At 41.6% G+C, this 23,957-nt stretch overlaps 1 protein-coding gene across 8 annotated transcripts in view; it reads right to left on the bottom strand.

Moving 5' to 3' along the window:
• Positions 1 to 23,957, bottom strand: part of Etv6 (ETS variant transcription factor 6) — a 214,068-nt gene that overhangs the window by 15,823 nt on the left and 174,288 nt on the right. For all 8 annotated transcript variants that reach the window (XM_063238241.1, XM_013153148.2, XM_013153143.2 and 5 more), the window contains 2 exons: positions 19,326 to 19,460; positions 5,067 to 5,615 (listed from right to left, as the gene is read on the bottom strand). In XM_063238241.1, the coding sequence (XP_063094311.1) occupies positions 5,067 to 5,615; positions 19,326 to 19,460 (684 nt within the window). The remainder of the gene's footprint in view (positions 1 to 5,066; positions 5,616 to 19,325; positions 19,461 to 23,957) is intronic.

Raw genomic sequence — 23,957 nt, 5'->3', positions numbered from 1 at the left:
AATGAACAAATAGCTATATAATTCAAATATGCAAAGAAACAATTTACATGGTTGTATTTTATTCATGTGAGTGATGTTACTGCAGTTCTCTTGGATTGTTCTGCAAATGTAGCCTGCAGCCCAAAATTTGCCTACTCTCTTAAGTCACTTGTTATTGTTCCTTTTATGTCTTAGACTTGCCTCACCATCTAGGTGCAAGTAATGCCTTGAGAGCAAGGGCAATGTATCTTATTCCCATGCCCTACATTATTATGCCCGTGATTCCCACTACATGGGAGCATCATGCTGTGGAACAGAGGGCAGCAAACTTTCTCTTTAACAAGCCAATTAGTACATATTTTAGGCCTTGTGGCCATACAATCTCTGGTTCTCCTTAACTCTACTTGTGTTGCAGCATAAAAGCAGACACTGATAACACTAAATAAATAGGTGTGGCTTTTAATAAAGCCTGGTTTATAAAAATAGGTGGTAGCTGAATCTGGTCATTGCCAGTCCACATTCAAGGGTCCTAGGTTGAAGCAAACAGTGTTTGGGGAAGCATTTCTACACTGGCAGAACTCTAGGAGGCTGCTTTATAATTGATGTGGCTGAAGCTCAGCTAGCTCCTTCATCTGTGAAAGATGCCTCTAGATTTGAAATCATCTGATCCTAAAAAGGGGTTTCAATGCAAGTACTTTCTCTTGTCCATGTGGGATTACAAAGACCTCCAGTAGATGCCTAAACTCCTTATCTATGTTTTCTCCTATAAATAATACTTATTATAATGTTTCTAAGTTAGGCACAGTAAGAGACCAACAACAGTAACTAGTGAAATAGAACAATCATGATATACTGTAATAAAGGTTTAAAACTTACAAATTTCTGGAATTTTTCATTCAGTATTTTTACCTGGTTTACCACAGGTGACTGAAACCATGGGTAACCAGGGGACTGCTCTGCAGCCCGAAACCACGACATCCTGCATCACATACACTGCCATCAACCTGCAGGTACTCCAGGCCACTCTGCTCTCTGCCTATGAAATACTGGGGAGACACAGGCCAGTGAAACTTGTAGATAGGGAAATGTTCTAGAAGACTGACAGATGTTTCCTGTTACCCCTCAATCCTCAGAAGTCCTTTCCTGAAGATATTAAGTAGAAAATATGCATAAAAAAGCAACCTGCTCACTGTTACATGTATCATTGGCTATTTGATAAAAAACAGAACTTAGGAAACTTATCTCACTCTATCCTGTTAAACTCTCTTATAAATGCCAGCCCTTCCAACCCATTAAACTCCCATCAATCTCTCTTATCCTTTAAAAGTTAAAATAAGCTACATAATTAAATCTAATTTGTGACCTGCATTTAAACTGTCGAACACCTACTGAATTTCCTTTGTAATTTTAGTTTTTCTACATGGTATGCACCTAAGTAGATTATCATAGCTTTACATGTAACCTTTTAATTGTATGGTGCTTTACAGAATTATATACTAATAGGTAAAAACAAAAACTCATGAAAATTGAATTTTTAATTGACCCGTATAGCTCTAGATCCTTAAGTTTAGACTTTTCTCGAAGTAGAGAAAATACACTGGCCCTTATTTTGTGTTGGCTCCTGCAAGTTTTCTTCCTCGGGAATCTTATTCATGTTCTGCAGTTTAATGCTCTCCCAGCTGAGCTATCTTGGCCACCTGACTCTTGTACATATTCTAAGTTCTTCCAAGCCTAGCTAAGAGCCAGCCCTCCATGCAGCCTGGCCTGGTCCCCAACAGTGCTTTTTAGGAGCTTTCCAAAGACATGCATCACGTGGTTCAATTTTATAGCTAACTGTGCTCTATTCTTTTATGATAAAGACCGTGTCTTACACCTTTGTGAATTCCCACTCCTACAAGAATGCAGCACAGTGTTGTAAACACAGGTGTCCGAATGGCTGACTTCAAAGTGTCTCTGAGCAAACTGCATATGAATGGCAAGAATTGGGCTTTGTTTCCTGACCCACATTCATGAAGACTGTTCCCATCTACATCCTTCAGCTATGGTGCTCATCAGTGTGAGGCTAAGCAGCACCTTCTTTCTGTGTTGTGCTCATTTAAAGAGCTTTAAGAAACTAAATTTTTCTACTCTCACAGTTGCTTTATAGAGATTAATAACTTCTTATGGCTGCTCAGTAATGAAAGAACTTTACACTGTACACAGGAACTACCCAATGAATTTATACCTCCAATGAACACACTCCATTTTCCAAGGACCTGAGTAGTCCAGAAAGACAACAGGGGATTAAGGTAGAGAGGCAGGGGTATCTCACAGAGGAATACAGGAGCCTAGAACTGATGAGAGCTTTTCAGAAATGTACAGAATCAGGACCAGTGTCATACTGCAGACTTGCAGACTGGAAAAGAAATAGAGAGACCACCTAATCAATTCCTCTTGTTTCACCCCCATGAAAAGTAATAGCTTTCAATTAAATAGTTAATCTTGGATTTGGTTAAGTTAGTTAATGCATATATTTGGACATTTAAAGTTTTGAATATACCATGATAACATTAATAATTCATTTTAGAGGACTGTCCTACTGAAGGAGTTAACACATTCCCCAAAAGATCTGGACCAGGGGTTATTTTACATGAAAACTCTGACTTCCCAAAGCCATAAAGAAAAGCAGAGACTCCTATTTCTGTATGTTCTACAGACACAAGGCTCAGCATTTGATCAGTACAAACGTCCATGAAGTTCCTTAACAGAAAAGATGGGATCCATCAGCAGATGATACTAATGTTCAGAATTAAGATTTTTAAACAATGGTGGCATAATTTTAAGGCTAATGTTTTGAAACTTTAACTTATTAAACAAGGGGAAAGTAATTTTACATGTCTAAGCTTTCTGTCTTGACCAATAGGCTTATCTTAGATTCCTAAGGCATGTGTGGTGAAAATCATGGTGTGGTGGATGCAAACATTAAAAACCTTGATAAGAAAGCCAGACTCACAAAAGCAGCATTAAGGACAGCAGCTGAGAGTAGTGAGTTCCCCAACCCCTGCCTGATGCTGGGGCTCAGGTCCCTCTGTGCTTTCTCCTGTACAGATGACCCTTATACATGAAAGGAACACAGCTGTAATACTCTATAGCAAAGAGCTGTCCTGAGAATTATTAACAACTATAAAAGACCCACAAAATGTCAAGTCCTGTTGCATCAACAATGTAAACAAGAAGGGTCTTGACTGGAAAGCGTAAGATCATTTATATCACAGCAATGATAAATTCTGGCCCCATCCTGTTTCTCTAGTTACCGACGTAAATTAACGTTCTGCCTAAACACTTCGTACCCTAACTCCCACCTCCACAATTCTTAATTACTTAAGCACCCCAATGAGTGATGGCACACACCTACAATACCAGCTATGGGAAGTTACAGGCAGGAAGATCCCAAGCTTCAGGCCAGACTGGGCAACTTAGTGACACCCTGTCTCAAAAAAGAAACAAAACAAACAAAAACAAGTGGGGTGATGTCTAATACCACAAAATAAAAATAAAATAAAGCAAAACATAGTGTATATGTAAGAGGAAAGAGAACAAGGTGAACCCCCATCCATTCATCACACAGCCATTTAACCATAGTAAGCTCCTGGCTAACTTTATCTGATGGTATAATCCATCCCGGTCTCCACTCTATAAATCTGAGGCATCATTTTTGAACAGAATCCAAAATCCCATTTTCATAGGTTTTTGAAACATGTAAGTTTAAACTTATCTTTACCCCTTCCTTCCTTCTTTCTTTCTTCCTCTTTTTCCCCTTTTATGGTGCTAGGGATTAACTGTAGGGCCTTCGCACATGCTAAGTCAGTGCTCTACCACTGAGCTACATCCCCAGATTCCATGTTATGTCCCTGATTCTGCATGCCTGATGCAGATTATTTACAACAATACTGATGCAACATGGGAGGTGCGCTTAGGGCCTGAGAAACAAATGATTCAAACAAGAGGCAAGTCAGGCAGAGGCGCAAGAAGCCTCCAAAAGCACCTGTTGTTATGGGCATTGCTGTATCCTGGTAGGAGGAAGGCACACGTCTCACCTGCACCTGCGCAGGTCTGTTCTCTACCTCCAGGCCTCCTCCTCACTACACAGAGCATAACTGAGTCACCTCCATGAAACCTTTGTTTCTCTGTTGGAATACATCTTCCTTTGCTTTGCTTTATGGCACAACAGGTGCTCAGTGAGTACTCACACACGACATGAATATGACATAGGATTTACTTCCTTCTGCCTTGTGTTTTAAGTGTTGTCCACATTTGTCTCTCACTGAATCCTCAATTCTGGGTGAAAAGCTATTGTGTGTTAAGTCAATATACTGAGATCCTGACACATTCACCTGTACACAATAAGTGCTCAACAAATGCCTCATTAATGGAGAGACTTGAGGGAAAGAGTTCACCTTGCCAAACTGGGCAAGAGGCTTTTGGAGAATGATTTCATACCAGTTATGGTCAGATTAGCCAAAATGGAATGAGCACATTTTTTCTTTACTGGTTTCTTGTCCTGTGTAAGCAGATTTGAACTTGTCATCATAAAATAAAAAAGAATTTGGGAGTAGTTTCCTCTGTCCAAAAGACCCAGTAACACCTCCAACCCCATAATCCTGTTTTCCTCTCCTGCCCCTCTCAAGGTGAAAGCTGCCCACAGGATGGAATTATAGGCATGAATCTGAGACAAAGATTCTTTATGCTGTGTCTGGTTATTAATTAGCTGCTGGAAACTTCAGGACAGGGCTATTACCATGCTCATAAACCTTTTATTTTAAATGTTTTCGCTTAGCCATGATTCTGATGTGACTCCTTGTAAGCTGGACCTAAGACATTTGTTTCTTAACATTTCCGAGGCTCATTAACTACTCCCTCCCTGTGGCTCATTAACCAGGCCATTAGGGATTTTGCCTCATCCTGACTGAAGCCTCCACGTGGCCTCCCAGAGCCGCTTTGGGCACCTAAGTGGCAACAGTGTGAGGCTAGCTGCAAGGCTCGGAGAAGGAGGAGGGCTGTGCCAGGTTCCTCGATATTCAGGCAGCGAGGGGGGCAAGCTCACTCACCTGCTATTCTCCCAATTGGCATGGCGTGCTCTTCTGGCGACGACACTGAGACCATGATGTGGTTCATGTAAGAAGCCAGGTCTTCCCGGTGGGAGAGGTTGATGGGCTTCCCCTCCCTGTGCAGCCCGTCCTCAGAGAGCCTGGACTGTTTGAAATCCACGGAGTGCCGGGGGTTTAGGATCAAAGGGTGCATGATGGGACTGGGCATCAGCTGGATCACTCGGGTACTCTCCTGCCGGGGACTGGAGGGCTTTGGGTGGAACTCGGAGGATGGCGTGCAGTGATTATTCTCCATGGGAGACACTGACAAAGGGTAGGACTCCTGGTGGTTGTTCTCCTGGTGGTGCCTCGGTCCCTGGGCCCTCTCAGCTGGAGAGAGGCGACGTATCATATTGTCCAGGGGGGACCGGAGGGGCTTCTGCTCTGGGTCTGGAGAAGGCCGGTGATTTGTCGTGATGGGTGACCTAGGGCGGTGCAAGAGTTCAATGGTGGGAGGGTTGTGGTGCACAGTCTCCACAGATGGCCTGGGGGTCCTCTGGACACAGTTATCTGTGGGGCAAAGACAAAGACAACCAGCCAGGGATTTAGCTCAGTGTGTTGTCTGGCAAGCATGAGGTTGTGAGTTCAATCCCTGGTACAAAAAAAAAAAAAAAGACAACCACAGACCTGTGAACTGGCAAGTCACTGACCTCACAGTGGCTCTAATGGCAGTTGTACCTGTTTACAAAGTTCCCTTCTCCCTGGGATGCAGTATCTTTTTTTGTTTCTTATACAAAAGTACACATACTTGAAATTGTCTTTCGATTACTCCACAAACTAGGAATGTCTACAAACATTGGGTCCACACCTGGAAACTGATAAACACAAGCCCAATCTCCATCCTTTATCTTCTCACCTGACTCTTCTATGTGGGTTTGAAAGGCAAAGGGCCCTTAGGGAATTTTCTTTAGATGCTCTCACTGACTTAGATGATATGAAAACTTGGTTGTAAGAATCTAAGTCCAAGCCAGGTGTGGTGGTGCATTCCTATAATCCCAGCACTTGGGAGGCTGAGGCAGGCAGATTGTTGCAAATTCAAGATCAGCCAGGGCTACAAAGTGAGCCCAAGGCCAGCCTAAACCATATAGTGAGACCCTGTCTCAAAAAGATGAGACAAGAAACAAAGAATCTATGTCCAGGAGTTGTTATTGCTAATAATGATCATGACTAACAGTGATGTTATTCAGGTACTAGACTTTGTTTAAAACTTACTCCTAAGCAGAAGAGAGCACTATTGCTCCTATTTTATAGATGATAAAACTGAGCCAATTCATCCAAAGTTGCACACTCAATTAAGAGATCAGACTCAAGACAGATTCTAGAATGTGTGTACACATTACAGTATCACTTTGTCACACAGAAACTAGGGCACAAAGTCATATCAAAACTTGGTTTCAGCATAAAGAGTGGAAGGTTTTTACAGACAATTTTATATTTGAGAGACTTTTAGGAGCATCTCATTGGTGATTGCACAGACCTTACAAATGTCAGAGATAGGTAGAGATAAGAAGGACCACTAAGACATATTTATCTGAAGAACTCATAAAGGAGATAAGGAATAAAGGAATTTGACAAGGTCAGTAAACACAGAGAGGGATGGTGGTTTCTTCAAATTTTACACTAGATAAAAAAGGAAAGTCTCTATTCCCCTGTTAAAGTTCTACTAGATCTCACATAGCATATAAGATAATAAACAAAGGAAATATTGTTCATGATATTGAAAGATCATCTTAAAGGCAAAGATGATCTTCTTTTGTAACTAATGCATAATTTGCTGCCATAAATTCAAAAGTGCTTAATCAGTGGAATGGCTATCAACAGGAAACTTTTAAAGTAAATTATAATACATCTCTAAATAATGGAGTGCTATGCAAACATATAAAAGAACAGGAGTATTTCAATATTTTGCCAGGAACTAGCATCCAGGTTCTATGGTTAGATATGAAAACAGAAATGAAGTATTTATGATCAACCATCACTCACCTATAAGGGAAGAGGCGAGATTCCAATTTTAATAATGGCTGAGTGGCTTGTGCCAGTAACTTTTCTACAGCTAGAAATGATAGAATCTGGTAAAATATATTTTAAAAAACCATTTGAAGATACTAGGGAATGATGAAAAGCAAGAAAATTGAAGGGGATTTTATTCTTGAAAGGAACTATATAAAGAGACACATATTTATATATATTTTCCCTGAGGGTACTCTCCAGTCTACATGGCAGAGGGCAGTTACAAGATGAACAGATCAGTGCTTGAGCTGTCATAGGATAAAATATATAGATGACAGAATGGCAGAAAATTGTGGGAGCAAATCTCATATATGAGGAAGCCTCAAAAGGGACAGCTACTAGAATGCCATGTAAACACTCAAATTCTTGTCTGCCTCTTGAATAACAGGTGCAGCGGAAACTCTAAGAACTCACTCAAAGGTATAGTTGTATGGCTGGAAGACATAGGAGAAATCTCAGTTACTGCAGTAGAGACAGAAGTTCATAATTTGAGTCTCATCAAGTTAGAGGGATCTGTAAACACTACAGGCTATCCATTATCTCAAATGGTCACCTCTTAGGGCAAAACTGAAACAGGTTTGCCCTAATGAAATGTAAGACCAAGACTACATGAGTTCACAAGTGACTGCTAGTAAATTAATTGCCCGGTATTACAAAAGTCAGCACACCAGAGGAATATAACACTTCAAAGCCTCTACAGTATGCTGTCTGTATGTTCAGTATTCCAACAAAATTTTCTAGACATTTTCTAGAAAGTGTGGCCCACATTTACGAGCAAGGCATTTTGAGATTGTTTAGATGTTAATACTAGCAAAGAAGGACATTAATGTAGCTATTCTAAATAAATTCACGCACTTAAAGGAAATGATGGTCATAATGAGAGATGTCAGAGACCATCAAAATGGAAACTTAAAGAAAATGAAGATTCTGGAACTGAAAATACAGTAACAGAAATGGGAAATTAGACCGGATGTCTTAGGGCACACTAGACAGAGAAGACAGGGTTAGTAAATTTGATATCAATAAAAATTAAAAATTAAAAACAAGCAAATTACAACAAGTGGTCTAATTAACATGTAACTGGAATCCAAGGAGGAGATTACAGAAAGAATGGGGGCAAGGAGACGTGTTAATGGTCCAACTGTACTCAAATATAGCAACAATGACAACCACTTCATCACTACCATCACCACCACCACCAACAACAACAAGCTTAAAGTTTCAACAAGCTTAGTGAAACCCAAATAGAGTATAATACGATGAAAATCACACTCGGGCACACCATAGTCAAACTTTTGGAAACCAAAGTTACAGGGAAAACCTTGAAAGAATCTGGGACTGGTTGTGGTGGTCTTAAGGAGGAATACGTTAAGCACCCGCAATCCAAAATACGAAACTTGTTGAATGTCTACATAATCCCACACAGAAAATTCTACACCATGAAGTTTAGTTTCATCAACAAAATTATTTGAAACATTTTATAAAATTACTTTTGTGCTACGTGTATAAGGTCTTAAATGAGTTTTATGTTTAGACTTGGGCCTCATCAACCAAACTATCTCTTCATGTATAGTAAGTATTCCAAAATTTGAAAAGAATCCAAACTTCAAAGTACTTGTGGACCCAAGCAAAAGGGACATTTAACCCATATTATATACTGGAAAAACATTCTTTTTAAAAAACCCAAAGAGAGAGAGAGACAGTCCTTAAACATGTACAAGAAGAGTATGGATGGGAAACTGGGTTGAAAGAGACTTGTGAGACATGCCAACCTCTTGCAATGTTTAGATCGTTGTTTGGATTTTGATTCAAACTGTAAAAGACATAAGATAATTGGAAAATGTGAACTACTGGTTTTCAGGTGAAGTGCTAGTACTGTATTATCTTAAAGAGTCCTTTTTAGACCTAATATATTTACAGATGAAATGATATATCTGGGATTTGCTTTAAAATAATCTGGAATAGTGAAAGAAAGAGTAGGTGAAGTACAGAGAAAACAAATTGGCCATGAGTTGATTACCAAAACTGGGGGTGGGTACATAGGGTCTCATTACAGAATTGTATATAGATTTGATATTTCCCATTGCAAAGTTTCTTTTTTAAGTACTTAATCAACCTTGCAAAAGTACAGGTTGGAATGACAAGCACCAACTTTCTCATTTTGACCCAACTGCATATAAATGCATTCGGGGTACTGACTAGGCCAATCAAGTTAGGGAGTTAACTGTAATGGCTAAGATTTAATACTCTTATGATAGAAATGATCTGCAGGCTTCTGGGGACAAGGCAAGTTCTTTTTTTTATATAGCTAATATGGATTTCAATTTTGCTGCCCCCCCAAAAATGGATTTATCTTTTGTCCACGTTTCATTTTTCATTTTCCACAGAATATCATCATTGGAAGTAACTACTCAAGACAGTTTCATTTTGCACTTTCATATATTTTTTTTCTAAACGCCATTTTCAGAATGTCTTTCTTTACTTAAAAGCCTATTAAGCTTTAAAAATACTTAAGGATGATAAGACCACGTATTGAAGAAAAATCCCATTTCCTGAATTCGTTTCCCGCCTTATAAATTTTACAATGGACAGGGGCGTTGGTCAGTAATCTGGTTACCTGCAGCCTTTCTTTGAAGTCCTGGCTTCAAGGCACAGTGTGTGGGTGTGCACTCAGGGCAAGGAACTCTCATGCCAAGGGTAAAGGAGGAACTGATGTAATGTCCTGGAGAGATTTCACTCTCTGTTCCTGCCCAGATCTTTGGGAACAATGAAGGAGTGACAGTGCTCTAGATAATTCAACTCAGATTTTACTTCTAACTCAGGATCCCGGCAGGAACAGGACTTGGAGGAGCTTGATTTATTTACCTCTCTGCAGACACCACTCAAAGAGGAAGTACTTGATGAAGTTGATAACATTAATGGTGGAGAACTGGATCCGAGGGTATTTAATTCCAGGCTCCTGGTGGTCTGGGCATAACCACTGTCAAGGCTGCAAGGCCTGTGATGACACCTTCCAGGCTTTGTTTCAGTCTGCAAAGCATGCTCCCACGTATGGAGTGGAGCGGGTTGTGACGTTCTACCCTGCTGCCTGCTGCTTCTGTTATTACAAGTTGGCAGCAGGGTATGGAAACTTATGAGACCAGAGCCGGCAGGCAGAGAAGCTCCGGACACAGGAAATGCACTGCCTGGACAGTGGGTGCATTAAATCCCCCAGATGTAGGAGTCTTCTGTCTAAAACATGAAGAGTTTTTTTGGTCTGGCCTTGATGTCTGGGTTTGTTCTTGGTAAGATGCCCAGCTGGAAAACTGGGAAATTGTCCACGTTGCCCTCCTTTCTGAAGGTCTTGATATGGGAGGGAAATACACAGGGAAGAGGGAGGGAAAGCCACGTACAATTAGTCAGTGTGGGCACAGAAGGACGGAGGAAGAAAGCCCAACGACTGGTAAGGTGAAAGTGTTTTCTGATCCCAAACTTTCTGTAGACCTGTTTTAGGCACAAATAATCCTCCTCTTACCACTAAAGAACTCAAAATAAATCAGAACTTTAAATGTGTTTATTAGATTAAAAAAAAAGAGGTCTGATTTCTCATGCTCTTTCCTTTTATTCTTTAGAAAAGTTTCTCTACTTAAAATTCATGAAAACTTGCCCCAATTTAATCATGTTGTAAATAATAAATAGCTAGTAAACTTAAAACAAAAAATACATGCCTTTCATGAAAGATGTGGGTTTTGCCTGGGAAATTTCCAGGCATGAGTTCAGGTTAGTCTCAGGTTTCTATCTCCAGACCAGGATTGCACTTACACGTCTGAGCTTTCCCCTTGCTGCCAAAGGGAGTTAAGGAGATGCCAGTCGGCAGCCCAACAAGTAATTCTCATCGGTTTCAGACCACAGTGTTGTACACTGTGTCAAAAGGGACCGCACCGTTTTGTGAAATGGAGTGGGGACTTTGAATGACACAAAGAGCTAAGCAAAAGCTGAAGGCTCTAGGCTGCAGTTAAAGGCTCCTGAAACAGAAATGTACATCACATGCACACTCAAGTGCTCCCTCCTCCCAAATTAGTTCAAGTCCTAAGCCCCAGTACCTCAGAATGTGATGTTACTTGGAAAGAGGGTTCTTGAGGTATAATTAAAATGAGGTGTCTTTAGCATCCAGTATGACTGATGTCCACATAAAGGAGGACTTTGGACAGAAAGATATATACATACAGGGATGTGTTGAAGAAGGCAGATCTCTCCAAGTCTAGAATGCCAAGGACTGCCAGCAATCCACTGGAAGCTAAGAGAGGGGTTTGGAACAGATCTTCCTCCACAGCCCTCAAAAGGAAGCCCAACTGGCCATGCCTTGATCTGGAACTTCCCTCCTCCAGTGCACCAAGACAGTACCTTTCTGTTATTTCAGTGGCTGTGCCTAGCTTGTGGTACTTTGTTATAGCAGCCCTAGTAAGTTCATATTGCTGTTCCACCCAATCCTGATTCCTTGTCTTCAAGGTTCAACTTGTACACATTTTAAGGACTTCCTACTCACAGTTTGCCCGGACATTTCAGTCTGTTCATCCCAACAAGCTGCTATGTCCTGGATTCCCCTGGAGGGCCTGAGAAGACTATGGCCTCATAGTTTAGAGTGTAAGATTCACCTATGTTTGAGGTCATAAAAAAAAAAAAATCTTAAATAAACTCCCAAAATTTTATGAACAACAGAATGGGTAATTTTCAGGCTTAACATTCTTTACAGGGCAGGGGTTTAGTTTAGCAGCACAAGCACCTCCCTGGCAAGCGTGAGGTTGTGAGTTTGATCCCCAGTACCAAAGAAGACCAAATAAACAAACAAAAAAACAAAAAACCTTCTTTACGGGGAGAGGTGGCTGCTTTTCCCAGGGGTCAGTACAGAGCACGTACTAGAATCTGCAGGCCTAGAAGGACCTGGCTTTGGCTCCTGGCTGTAAACTGTCTTGCTTTTCACAGGCAGCACAGGAGTCTCAGAGCCCAAATCTCAATAAAGTAGTGAATTAAGAAATCACAGGATCGGATTTCAAATGAGTCAATTACACCAGGGGAGGTAAACCTGTCAATCTAGGGACTGGGGTCAGGGTGGCACAAAGATAAGACTTGAAGCTGGAAAAATAGTAAGCTAGAGCCCTTAAACCAAGAGAGTCCTTCTCTGGAGATGAAATCGAACTGGTCACAGGGCTCTTATCTCAAAGGCATTTCCCAAGGGGTAAAATGAAGTTTCTTGGAGACTTCCTGCCTTTCTTGAGAGTTATTCATATATGTAAGAATCTCTTATTCATAAACTTCTGGCATTAGATAGCAAGGTAGCCTTAGAGCTAAAAGTAACCTGGAGGAGGCAGGGAGGGTGAGTTTGGTCTTCCCTGAAGAAGACTGAAGCTCAGAGGGGATGCCAAGCGGCCCTCTGCACAATTCAGAATCCCCACTTTGCCATGGCAAGCAAATACTGTAGTGGGGACAAAGGTAAGAGACAAAAGGTCATGGTGTCCTAGGTGGTTCACCAGGAAGAGGAGGCTGTTAGCTTTTATTTCCTTATCAATAGATAAAGAGGGAACTCGAAGTCAAGCTTTGGGCCTGCTCTTCTTCTGGTGGGATCTCTCATAAACCTGCTGCCAGAGTCAAGACTGAGAGTGGAAAGAGGGACAAAACCCTTCCTTCCTTAAACAGAAAGGTTCCAAAAATGTCACAGAGGTATCAATGTGCATGTGTCAGGTACCTCCCAGGTGAGGCAAGCAGTGCTGACTTGAAAACAAGCTGTGTTTTAAAAGTAAGACTGATGTTTTAAGCAGATTTCTCTGCAGAAACTATGCTTTTGACAGTGCCTGGTTAAACCTTGGAGGTATGCTAGGACAGGTAGCAGGCCTCTCCTCTGCCTGGGACACACAAATCAGGTGCACGCACAAGGTGCATGCAGTCACAGTAAGGAAAATGCCTAGGAAAACTGAAATTGGAATAAAAGAAAACATTGCACGACAGGATGAATATATTTATAACTACTAATCAGTACATTTAAAAAGAAGATGGTGTTACATTATGTGCATTTTATCATCACAATTAAAAATTTACCAAAGAAGGGAGGAAGACATTTCAATCAAGTTAAGTATACGAAATACTGAATCATGACAATGAATGACATTTATTGGCTGCTTGCTATCTGACAGGTGCTATTTCAAGGACATTTATCATATTAAGTAATTTTTTTCTTGTATCAATTCTATGAGATGTAGGTATAATTATTTTCCTTCTTTTGCAAATGGAGACACAACAAGGTTAAGTCACTTGCCTGAAGACACACAGCTGGTAAACTGAGGAGCTGGGATTTGAATCCAGGAGGTAGATTCTGAGTATACATGTGTACCATTATGTATTTGCGCTGCATGGCTTAATGTGTAAGACGTCAAACCCACGCTTGGAGCCTGCTTGACCCTTTGTGCTTCAGCACCATTCTAGCAAGACTAGAGAATCCAGGTGATTTTTACAACAACCAGTAACAAGATATGGCTGGAGCAGAAAGAAAATTCCACTACCTGGTACTTCCGCAGCCATTGTGATGAGGGCAGTCTTTCGAAAAGTGACCTGCACCACAGTGTTGGTCCCCAAGCAGGGTGACAGCCTGTGACTGTGACTCAGAAGCTACCTGGGGGAGTTACATTAGGCTGTCCATTCATTCTGAGGGAACAAACCATCTATACACTCATTCCATTCCATTTACCCTGAATTTTTAAAATCATGAACAAAAGACATATGTTGGGGTCTCAGTAGCTGTCTGAGATCATGCCCATTTCCATTTGGCTGTACCATAAGGAGGAATGCTGAGATCTGCCACACTGTCCCCTGTCAGGTAGTATCTGAAAACTGCCTTGGCATTTTACAACTCCACGACTAATCTCCATAACTTTGATGGATATTTTAATCATTTTTCCTGTTTTTAGGGTTTTTGCACAATAAATATTTATAAAAATGTTATTTTGGTCAATTCATTTTTGCTGCAGTGGGAATAAACACAGGATGGGAGGCTATCTTCCTGAATTGATATCTAAGCTTTGCTACTTGATCTGGGGACTTTTAATTTATTGCTCTTGGTTTTGAAATGGTGGTAATATTACCTTTTTTATAGGGTGGCTATGAAGATTAAATGATTTAAATGTTTAAGAGCTTAGAAGGTCTTGGCATACAACAAGTATGCAATAAATGTTAGCTATTATTCTATGATTATAAAATGGATTCATATACCTCATCTTCAATTATCTTATTAAGATTTTCTTCCTCCAAAGCAATGTTTGGGTTTGGTGGTAGTGGGATAATGTTTCCTTCAAGAAAGCAATCATAGAAATGAAACTTATTTGGGTCATAGCAGAATACGTTACTCTCCTGCCTCCCACAAAGAATGATTGCTCTCTACCATCTGGGCTGTTTTAAGGAAAACTGAGGTATGCAGAATTTCAAAGCTTGAAATGTCTCTTGTGACAAAAAGTTGCCACTAGAGTGGGAATGCCCTCTTGAAACTGCATTGTTCACTGTCACAGAAGTGATCACAGCACTGAGTATGAGAATATTCTCAATTAAAACAATAAAAATACTCTCCCATAGTCTTTTACTTGGAGCACAGGAATGGGTGGGACTGAAGAGTTTAAATGACAGGAGGGCTCCCAATGGGGTGATGGAACGAGAATGTTAGAGAAACTCAGATTTTGTTTCTTCTCCCTACAGGTTATGTCTGTCCGGATCTGTAGACCTCACTCTGCAGAGATGGTCTCACTTGGAGATTTTAGCCAAGATCAGCAGCTTTTATTTTATGGCCCAGTGAGCTTCACTATTCACTATTCAAGTAGTGTCAGAACCAAATGACCAGTGGCAACTGAATATATACAGCATTTTGTGGGACAAAGTTTTTCTTTGGAGAACTGCTACTATCTGTTCTTTTAGTTTCACGGGATCTAAAAGCATCTGACTTTGGAAATTAAGGTATCAAAAGAAGTTGTCACTAAACTGTATATATAAAAATTTTACTTTATAATCATTTGCTGGCCCCAAGTTTCTAAAAGTGCTTTGCTTCCTGGTTTTTGGGTAAGAGGTACAAACATCATCTATTTTGTCCTTTCTACATAACCACCTACCTACCATCTCATTCACATTATGCAGACAAAGTGAGTTACAATAGTCAAAGAAAAGGAAATTACTTAAATTCAGCTTTTCATTAGAACATAAATGATGCTACTCTTAGTTTGGCTACTGAAATGGGCAAAAGTATCAGAAACTCTTGATATAATGAGAAAAGAGATTTTCTACTGCTTTTGGGTAGTACCAGGCAGAACTCTATTATAGTTTTCTGTATTTTAGAAATATAAGCTGCTGAGGGTGAAGAACGTGTCTTATTTATCTTTGTATCACCTGGGTATAATGCCAGGATTTTAAAGTTCTAAGACATCTTAGACACCTTTCAAGCTAAACCCCATCTTATAAATGAGGAAACCAAGGACCAGAGAAATAAAAGTTTGCCCTCATGATATCCTCTGGTAGAATGGAGGATTTGAACCTGGTTTCCTGACCTCCGGATCTCATCCTTTAAGATTTTTCTCAACACACTCATACCTCATCTCAGTTTGTTGGGAATAGTTGTGCTTTGGACCCTTGTCCTGGATGACTTATTTATAGAGCTCAGTGTCACTGCCCTAAGTGTCTCAGCATGGATGAAACACTGTAAGGTTAACTTAATTATATAATATTGCCCTCCCTTCTCCTAAGTAATAAGGGAAGAGAGTGGAAATACTGGTTTTCCTGGATGTAGGTAGTAATCTGATGACTGTTTTGCTCAAGGCCTGACAGGACTTTGGAACAGAGTACCCTGTGGAGATAACAAGTGTTTACAAAATGAAGGGCCAGGAGCAGTGTAGAGATTGTCCTCTCCAGGGCGTGGAGGGGAAGCCTGTGCTAACACCAGCTTCCTACCTCCTGGCACCACCACGTGACTGCCAGTCAGGAAGGTAACTTCTCAGTGTCATGACACATGGAGGAGATTTGTGGGGGGAACTGTTGCTACATCAGACAAGACACATGTGTTCTGTGATATAAATTCCCATTGTGCAAGGATGACTATCTTAACTGGTGAAGTTGGTGACTTGGTGCAGTGAAGTCCTGGGGGCTGAAAGCAGCTTTGTGCTTCTATTTCACTCTTTGTATCACTGTGCCAGGCTGCTTAGGAGCCAGGTGGGACCCCCTCTGGAATACCCTATTCTAGACATATTATGCCACTCATAGACATATTAAGCATCCCTAATCCAACACTGGAAATCTGAAGTGACCTCAGGTCTGAAACTTTTTGAGTGCCGACTTGACACGTAAGTGGAAAATTTCACACCTGACCTCATGTGACAGAATGCAGTGAAAATGCAGATACATGGGTAAACTGTTGAAAATCACAGCTTTAAAAGTACTGTGTAAAATGATCTCTCTGTATGTAAAAAAAGTATATACAAAACATAAGAGAATTTCATGTTTAGACGGGGGTCCCCTCCCCAAGATCTCCCTGTTTTCACAAATATCCCCAAATTTGAAACATTTCAGGTCCTAAGCATTTTGGATAGAGGATATATTGGGGAGGGGGTACTGGGGATTGAACTCAGGACCTGGTGCTTGCTAGGCAGGCACTTATGCCGCTGAGCTAATTTCCAGGACCAAAACTTGATATATATATTTCTGAACCATGTCAATGGCAATACAAGTAAGCTTGGGTCAACATATTTTTTACATGTATCCTTACTTATGTAAAATAAATAGAGGAAGTAATATCTGATATGTACAATTTCTCCTTACAGACTTTTTTTTAAACAACCAGATCTTTCTATATGTTAATATATGTCCATACCCATTATCTATTACCTTCACAATCAAATAAAACAGCACTGATTCTCGACACAATCTAGGTTGAGGAGTATCATTTTTTTCTTTTTGGAGGAAAAAGGAAAGAGGCTGGAGGTGGGGAACCTGTATAGACACATTCACCCCTCCACTTGTTCTCTCTTATCAAAGGCACCCACAGATCTGAAAAATCTGGGGGCAGAGTGAGCAGCCTCTTCACATCCCCGCTGTGTCCACCTGTCCTCCAACAGCACACACCGTGGCTGAATAGACAAAAGGGCAGGGCAGGTGCTCTCAGATCTTGCTTCCAGGCTGCCAGCTGTAAGGAATAGTCTCTGAGCACACACTGTGTACTTTTAAGAGCTGGGTCTGAAGCACAGCACCTGGGCTGCAGAGGATGAAGCCCCTGACATTAGTCTCATTAGCTCCATTCTCACCTGACACCCTGAGACCTGAGAGCACCTCACATCACAGTGTATACGGTAGCACGTCTGGATTTACTTGGTCTGAAAGCAGCTCTCAGAGCAAGTCAGCTTTTTCTTTCTATTGATGAGCTTCAGTTTACTGATGTGCAAACGAGCCCAATGACGCAGATACCTACTTGGGAGTCAAATCAGGTCCAGGAAAAAGGAAGAGACTAGGAGGTGAGACCATACACATCCCATCAAGCTCGGGAATACAATGGAGCTGGAAATCCCAAATGGCATTTAAAAAAAAAAAAAAACAATAAGGGAGACACCCATCATACACTCTTTGTATCTGAATAAGCAGGCCAGGGAATATAATTCTTGCTTTCATGTCAGGCTTCAGGAAACCCACCCCCTATTCTCTGGAGTAGCTATTGGCTCTTATGGAAGTCAAAAATGAACACACCAGGAAGAACAGAAGAATATAAAAACTGAGTTAGAGGAGGATAGCAGATGCTAAATTCTGTGAGGGTAAAGCTAGGGGAGGAAAGAATGAGAGAAAGAAAGAGGCAGGGGGCATGTCAGAAATGTTCACTTATTATTTCCATCATGAAAGCAAGGTGAGGGACCAGGGATATAGCTCACCAGTATAGGCACCCACCTGGCCAGTGCAAGTACAAGGTCCTGAGTTTGATTCCCAGTACCAGGAAAAAAAAAAAAAAAAAAAGCATGGTGACCCGGGTGATATGGGTCACCTAGTCATGTTCTCTTCTGTGACATCTTAATTACAACACAAAACTTATTTTTTAATTGGTTGACAAAACAAACAAAAAAACCCATAGCCCTACTTTTGGGGACAACAGTTCAATTTAAGGCAGTTCCCCAAGAGATGGGGCACCTGAGCCCTTAGGAATCTGGTCCTAGGGAAAGTACACATGAAAAAGTACCACTCAAGTCCATATATTCATTATCTGATCAACTTGGCAGGAAGATGTGGACACCATGGCCCTCAGAGGGTCAGCACTGAATGTGCTGTATATTTAGTTGTTCAATGGTATACTGCTCAAAGGACATTTTTGTAACTATTTCTGTACCCAGTCACCTACTTTTGAATTACATCCAGGGGCAACACTTCGTTTCTGGTTTTGCTTGCATGACTTCTATGAATCCCAAGAGGAGCAGCCACAGGGCATATGGAGAAGCTTTGCCATTGCACACCGTCCATCAATCTCCTTGGGTGCAAGTGAAGAAAGCCCTGACCCACACCACATTCATCGGGTCTAGATGACCCTTCTCCCTCCAGCTTTTACTATGTCCTGCTCAGAAATCTTCAGTGACTGCTCTTACTTTTTCCTGTAGCTGAAAAATTGGTTGCTCACACTCTGGTTCCAACCCGACCTCCTTGGACTAGCTCTCAGGGGTAAAAGGCACATCACTGCTCATAGGGGTTTATTTCCTTCTCTTTGGAAGAGGTATGTTGAAATTTATCAATTTCAGTGAAAAGGTTGGGGTGGAAGTTAAGGTGTAAATTCCATGTGATCTAACTGTTCTCTATTCCATGGGCTGAGCCCACTCATAAGTCATTTTCTATGTCTAGAATGCTCTCTACCACTGCTGGTCAGAACGCTGGTGGACAACCATCAAGGAATCCTTAAGAGCTCCCTCCCTGATGAGGCTTCCTGAAGTACCTGGTTACAACCTCCCCTCCCACTATGCCTGTGGTACCAACTAATACAATTAAGCTTTTATACTTAGTCCATAGCAACCTCATTGCTTTACTAAGGCTTCAAGCTTCAGAAAGGAAGAATATGCATTTGATTTATCTAGGCATTCCCCTATTGCCTGGTACATGGTAGGCACTCAAAGTGAATTCACATGAATAACCACAGCTTGTCAAGATTGAAGACTCAGGCATGGAAAGAGAAGACTTGTCCAGTACCTTCTTCGTGGTTCTGATGCAGGAGGACTTCTGGCTGTGTGTGGATAGAGTTTCCAGAGTGGACGAACGGAGAGAAAAGGATCCGAGGTTTCCTCTCCGGCAGAATATGCTGAAGGAGTTCATACAGCACGTCTCCTGAGAAGAAAAAGGAACAGGAAGTAGAGACAGGAACACCTTTCAACAGCACGGATGGAGATAGAATTCTGTGCTTGGTACCGCGGCAGGGCTACAGTGTAACCCAAACTGCATGCTGTCCTCATGGATGCACAGGGACAGGACATGGCACCTGAAACTCAAAACGTCAGAGCCATGTGGTTGTTTAAATCAGGCTTTTTTTTATGATGCCAGTAATACACAAGAAAAGTTTTAAAAAGTGCCCAAAATCAGAAAGCAAAGGAAACCACTTATAACCCCATCCATCACTCAGAGAGAAAAGCCTTGTTGATACTAGCTATAATAGCTGGAGTTAGGTTACTAATAGTTTAGTGTCCACTCTTTTCCTTTCCTCATCAGGTTTTAAAGATGTCCCCACACTACTAAACTGCTTTTGTAGCTGTCAAATGACAGCTCACTAAATGAATATCCCAGATTTTTTTTGGGAAACCTACATTGTTCTAACTTATTCCTATGATTTTGGTGAAAATATTCTTTGTATATCCATTTCTTCTTGCATTTCACAATGTTCAGAGCAACTTTAATGGAAAAGTCTTTAATATTGCAATGACAACTAAGCAGAACTGTTCCCTAGGGAGAAAAACATGCCCTTCTATCCCACCTTAACTCCAGGCAGGAACAGAAAGAAAAAAACTTCACAAATCTGGTCAGAGGTGCTAACTTAATCACAATGCTCTAAGGGACATTCTGGGAGCTTCCTTTCTTTAAAAATGATAATCACTGGACTGGGGATTTAGCTCAGTGGCATAAATGCCTGCCTGGCAAGTGCTAGGTCGTGAGTTCAGTCCCTGGTACAAAACAACAACAATAACAACAAAAACCAAAAAATACCTCATTGCTCTAAGATCCTACATGCTCTAGAAAATCACTCTGTGGTTATCAGCCACTGGCAGAGGGTGATGGGGGCTGGTTCATGCCCTTCTTTTCTGATACACTAGCTGTCTGACGTGTTCACTGAGTAGCTCCTGACCCCCAAATCCATCATGATCTGGTTCAACCCCTTTGGCTTAGATGCAAACTCACATTTCATCAGATGGGTGCTTCAAAACCTGTATGGGTGGGTGATTAATCTTTAAAATACCACAGGCCGCTGACTGTCCCCCTACGTCCTTTCCCATGTGGGGGTGTACAGTCAACAACTGTACCAAACAATGAGTCTTTGTCTCTAATTTTACCCATTTCTTAACAGATACTTTAATTAACACTTTATTTAGCTGCATATTGAGGGCTGCAGATATTGCTCCATTTTTTCCTCCAAACTCAGCATGAATCTGAGAAATGCTCCACATTAATTTCCTTTTTTCTCACCAAACTTCCAATTCTCAACTGTTTGTATCAAATAAAGTCCCACAGCCATTGGTGACCTGGTCCCGAGTGAGTCCCCAGAGAACCCCGTGAGTCTGCTCTTTGTTCCTCCCTCCACCTTTGAATTGTAGACGCTGTTACTATAACTTACTGCCCACTGCTATTATTAAATAAAGCAAAAGATTTCAGAGGTAGATGCCATGTGCTGATTTATCTCATTAAAAAGGGATCGTGAGCAAGAAGATGCACAGGTCTTCTGACTACATTTTCGAAAACGTCTCGGGTAAGGCAGAACCTGGCCCACGTGATGTGTTTTCAGGCTGGGAAGGGCTTTGGCACTCACGGACTCCAAATCTAGTAGTCATGGTGATGGCTCTCATAGATGGGGATGCGGAGCCTGAAATACAGTCCTATTTTAATGATTCATATTTTAATCTCATACAAAAATAAGCCCCTAATCAACTTTTTTTTTTTTTTTTGGGGTTAGGGTAATATCTGAACTTTTCCTAATTTACATGGCCTCACACTCACTGGGTTTGATCCTGGGTTTGTTCAATGTTTTATTTCAGTAATACACAGACTAGAAAGTGAAAACATTTAAAGATATGTTCCTGATGATTACGCTCAGTAAAAAACAGGGTCCATAATTAAGTCTATCAGTTTTGAAGGGAGGCCAGGAAATGCGCATTTAGTGTTTGTGAGGGTGTCCAGCTGTCCTGTGGTGTGCTGGCAGAGGTGCAACGCGGGATGCACACTGCAGACACTGCAGCCTGGACACTGGTCACCTTGGGCTTCTTTACAGAATGCCAAGCTCAGGAGCTCCCTCCACCACCTGCAGCAAGGGTCCAGTGAGGGCCATGTAGAGCAGGACCTGGGACAGGGCTGGAGTATGTGTCACTCCTGTGCTAGGGCTACAGAAGATGCCTGGTGCGGGCTGAAACAAAAGCTAGAGGGGATGAAGCCACTCTCTCCTTTGTCTGCACGCACACAGACAGGGAGACCACACGTCCCATGTGTGCTCCCAAGCCAGGTGACGTTCCAAGACATTCCTGTCCACTGCCTTAGGTCTGCACTTCCTCATCTGCAAACAGTTAATGCAAATGGTGTCCCAATCTTGTGTGGATTCAGTGAGATGATCCAGGCAATGAGAATGAGCTTGGCATAGTATCAGGAAGCATCAAAGCGTAGGCCTCAGGAGCAAGTGCTGTCACCTCCTCCCTTTACCACTCAGAATACACTCTTATTGTTGTGATGGCTGAGGTGGCTCAGGACACATGTGGAAGCCTGCAGCAGAGCTCACACACAGCAGGAGAATGTCTGGGTCATCGTTAGTTTTATGGCTCCTGCTAGGAAGGGTAAAGAAGGTGCACTGAGGCCACTGTGACATTCCTAGGCTCTCTGGACATCTCCCCCTGCTCTGAGTGTGGGCTAGGCCCACACTGAGGCTGATGTGCCTGCCTCATGCATTCCCAGTCTGCCTAGTGAGACAGCAGCTATAAATGCTGTCTGTGAGAGATGGCTGATGGGCAGGAGTATGGCCCAAGTCCCAGGTGCTCAGCCAAGAGAAAACTTAACTCTGAAACATTAGAGGGGGCCACAGTTTCATCAGTCCATTTGCAGACATATTTGCTCAGCAGTCAGGAGCTTGGTCAGGGGATGTGGCTGGCTTAGCTTTGTGTGCACAGTGCATATATGACTGGTAGTAATAATATGTGCCTTGGAATTTTGGACCTAGAGAGGATGCTAGCAGTTTCTTAGATTGACTCAGTCTTCTGGAGTCTCCCAGCTCTCCTTCCTCTGCCAAGGAGTGGCCTTTCATTTTTCTTTTGAGACAGTCTCTTTTTGTGGTTCAAACTGGCCTTAACTCACTGTGTAGTACAGGGTGGCCTTGGACTTGCAGTGATCCTCCTGCCTCAGTCCGCTAAGTGCTGGGTTTATAGGGATGCACCACCAGGCCTGGATCAAGGAGTAGCTTTGGCTGAGACATGGTGTGATGGATAGCCAATCACAGTATGAACAAACCAGTTTAGAACAGTTCTAGTTGGTAGACATTTCCACTACATTGGAATCTGGCTCCCCTGCAATCCCTACACCTCAGCTGTTAATCTACCTTTGGAATACACAAAAGATATGTCTCATCTACAATACAGAGACAGCCCCTCCTGCTCTCCTCCTGTCCCTTGTCACATAGCTTTTCCATCACCCAGCCTGCCTATCAATACATTCTTCGAATCCTCATACACACAGGAAGTCACATTTAAAAGGTAATATTAACAAAGCACCTCTGGAGTACAGTCCATTCTGGAATACAGAAGATAGTTAAAAATAAATTACATTTATTTGCCTACTGAAAGCAAAGACCATGAGCCATAGCACAGCTATATATCTAACTTAGCAAATGACTACTGGCTTAAATTCAAAAGGTACTTAAAATTTTTTCATCCCATTTGGCACTTGATAAATCTCCATCTTCCAGAAAAAGAAGTAAGCAGTATTAATTTGTGCTTCTATTGCACTAAGCAATGGAACCCAGGTCTGTTGGTCAAGGGAAAACAGCTTTTGTTGGTTCTTCCATCTAACTGCATGCACACATGTAACACATGATGTACACATACAGTGTACAGAGGTGGACTTGCCATGTAGCTGGTGAGCTTCAGGGCCTTCATTTGCAAAGGGCCTGGGAGAAGTCTTAAAAGTTTTATAAGCTCCTGGGAACATGCACACATCCACACTCAGAAATATAACACATGTGTACTTTTTGATTATTTGTATTTTGACATGAAAAGCCAAACACGTACTCTAAGAATCCTGAATTCTATTGTTTTATTGTAACGTGTCTCATATGAATAGCAGAGAAAGTAAACAATGCTATTGAAAGTTGACAAATCAGTGTCTGAAACCAAGAACATGTGAATACTACTGGGGATGAGGGGGTTAAAACTGTTTAAGTTTACCTTACTTCAAGAAGAAAAAATTTGGGTTATGGAGCAGGACAGTCACAAGTTTGAATCCTGGTTCCTCTATTTGTCAAGTGTACCCTGTAGGTAAATTATTTTTCCTCTCCAAGGGTTAAAGACTTAGTTCAGTTTATGTAAAATGAGAATAATGAGGCAGATTCAGCAGGGCTGTTATGATGATTCAGTGAGATGAGAG

The sequence above is a fragment of the Cavia porcellus genome, unplaced genomic scaffold (genome assembly GCF_034190915.1).
Source record: "Cavia porcellus strain 051 isolate PalLab524CR breed Dunkin Hartley unplaced genomic scaffold, mCavPor4.1 scaffold_27, whole genome shotgun sequence".
Taxonomy (NCBI): Eukaryota; Metazoa; Chordata; class Mammalia; order Rodentia; family Caviidae; genus Cavia; species Cavia porcellus.
Note: the sequence above shows the minus strand (reverse complement) of the source record. Positions and strands in the feature narration are given on the sequence as shown.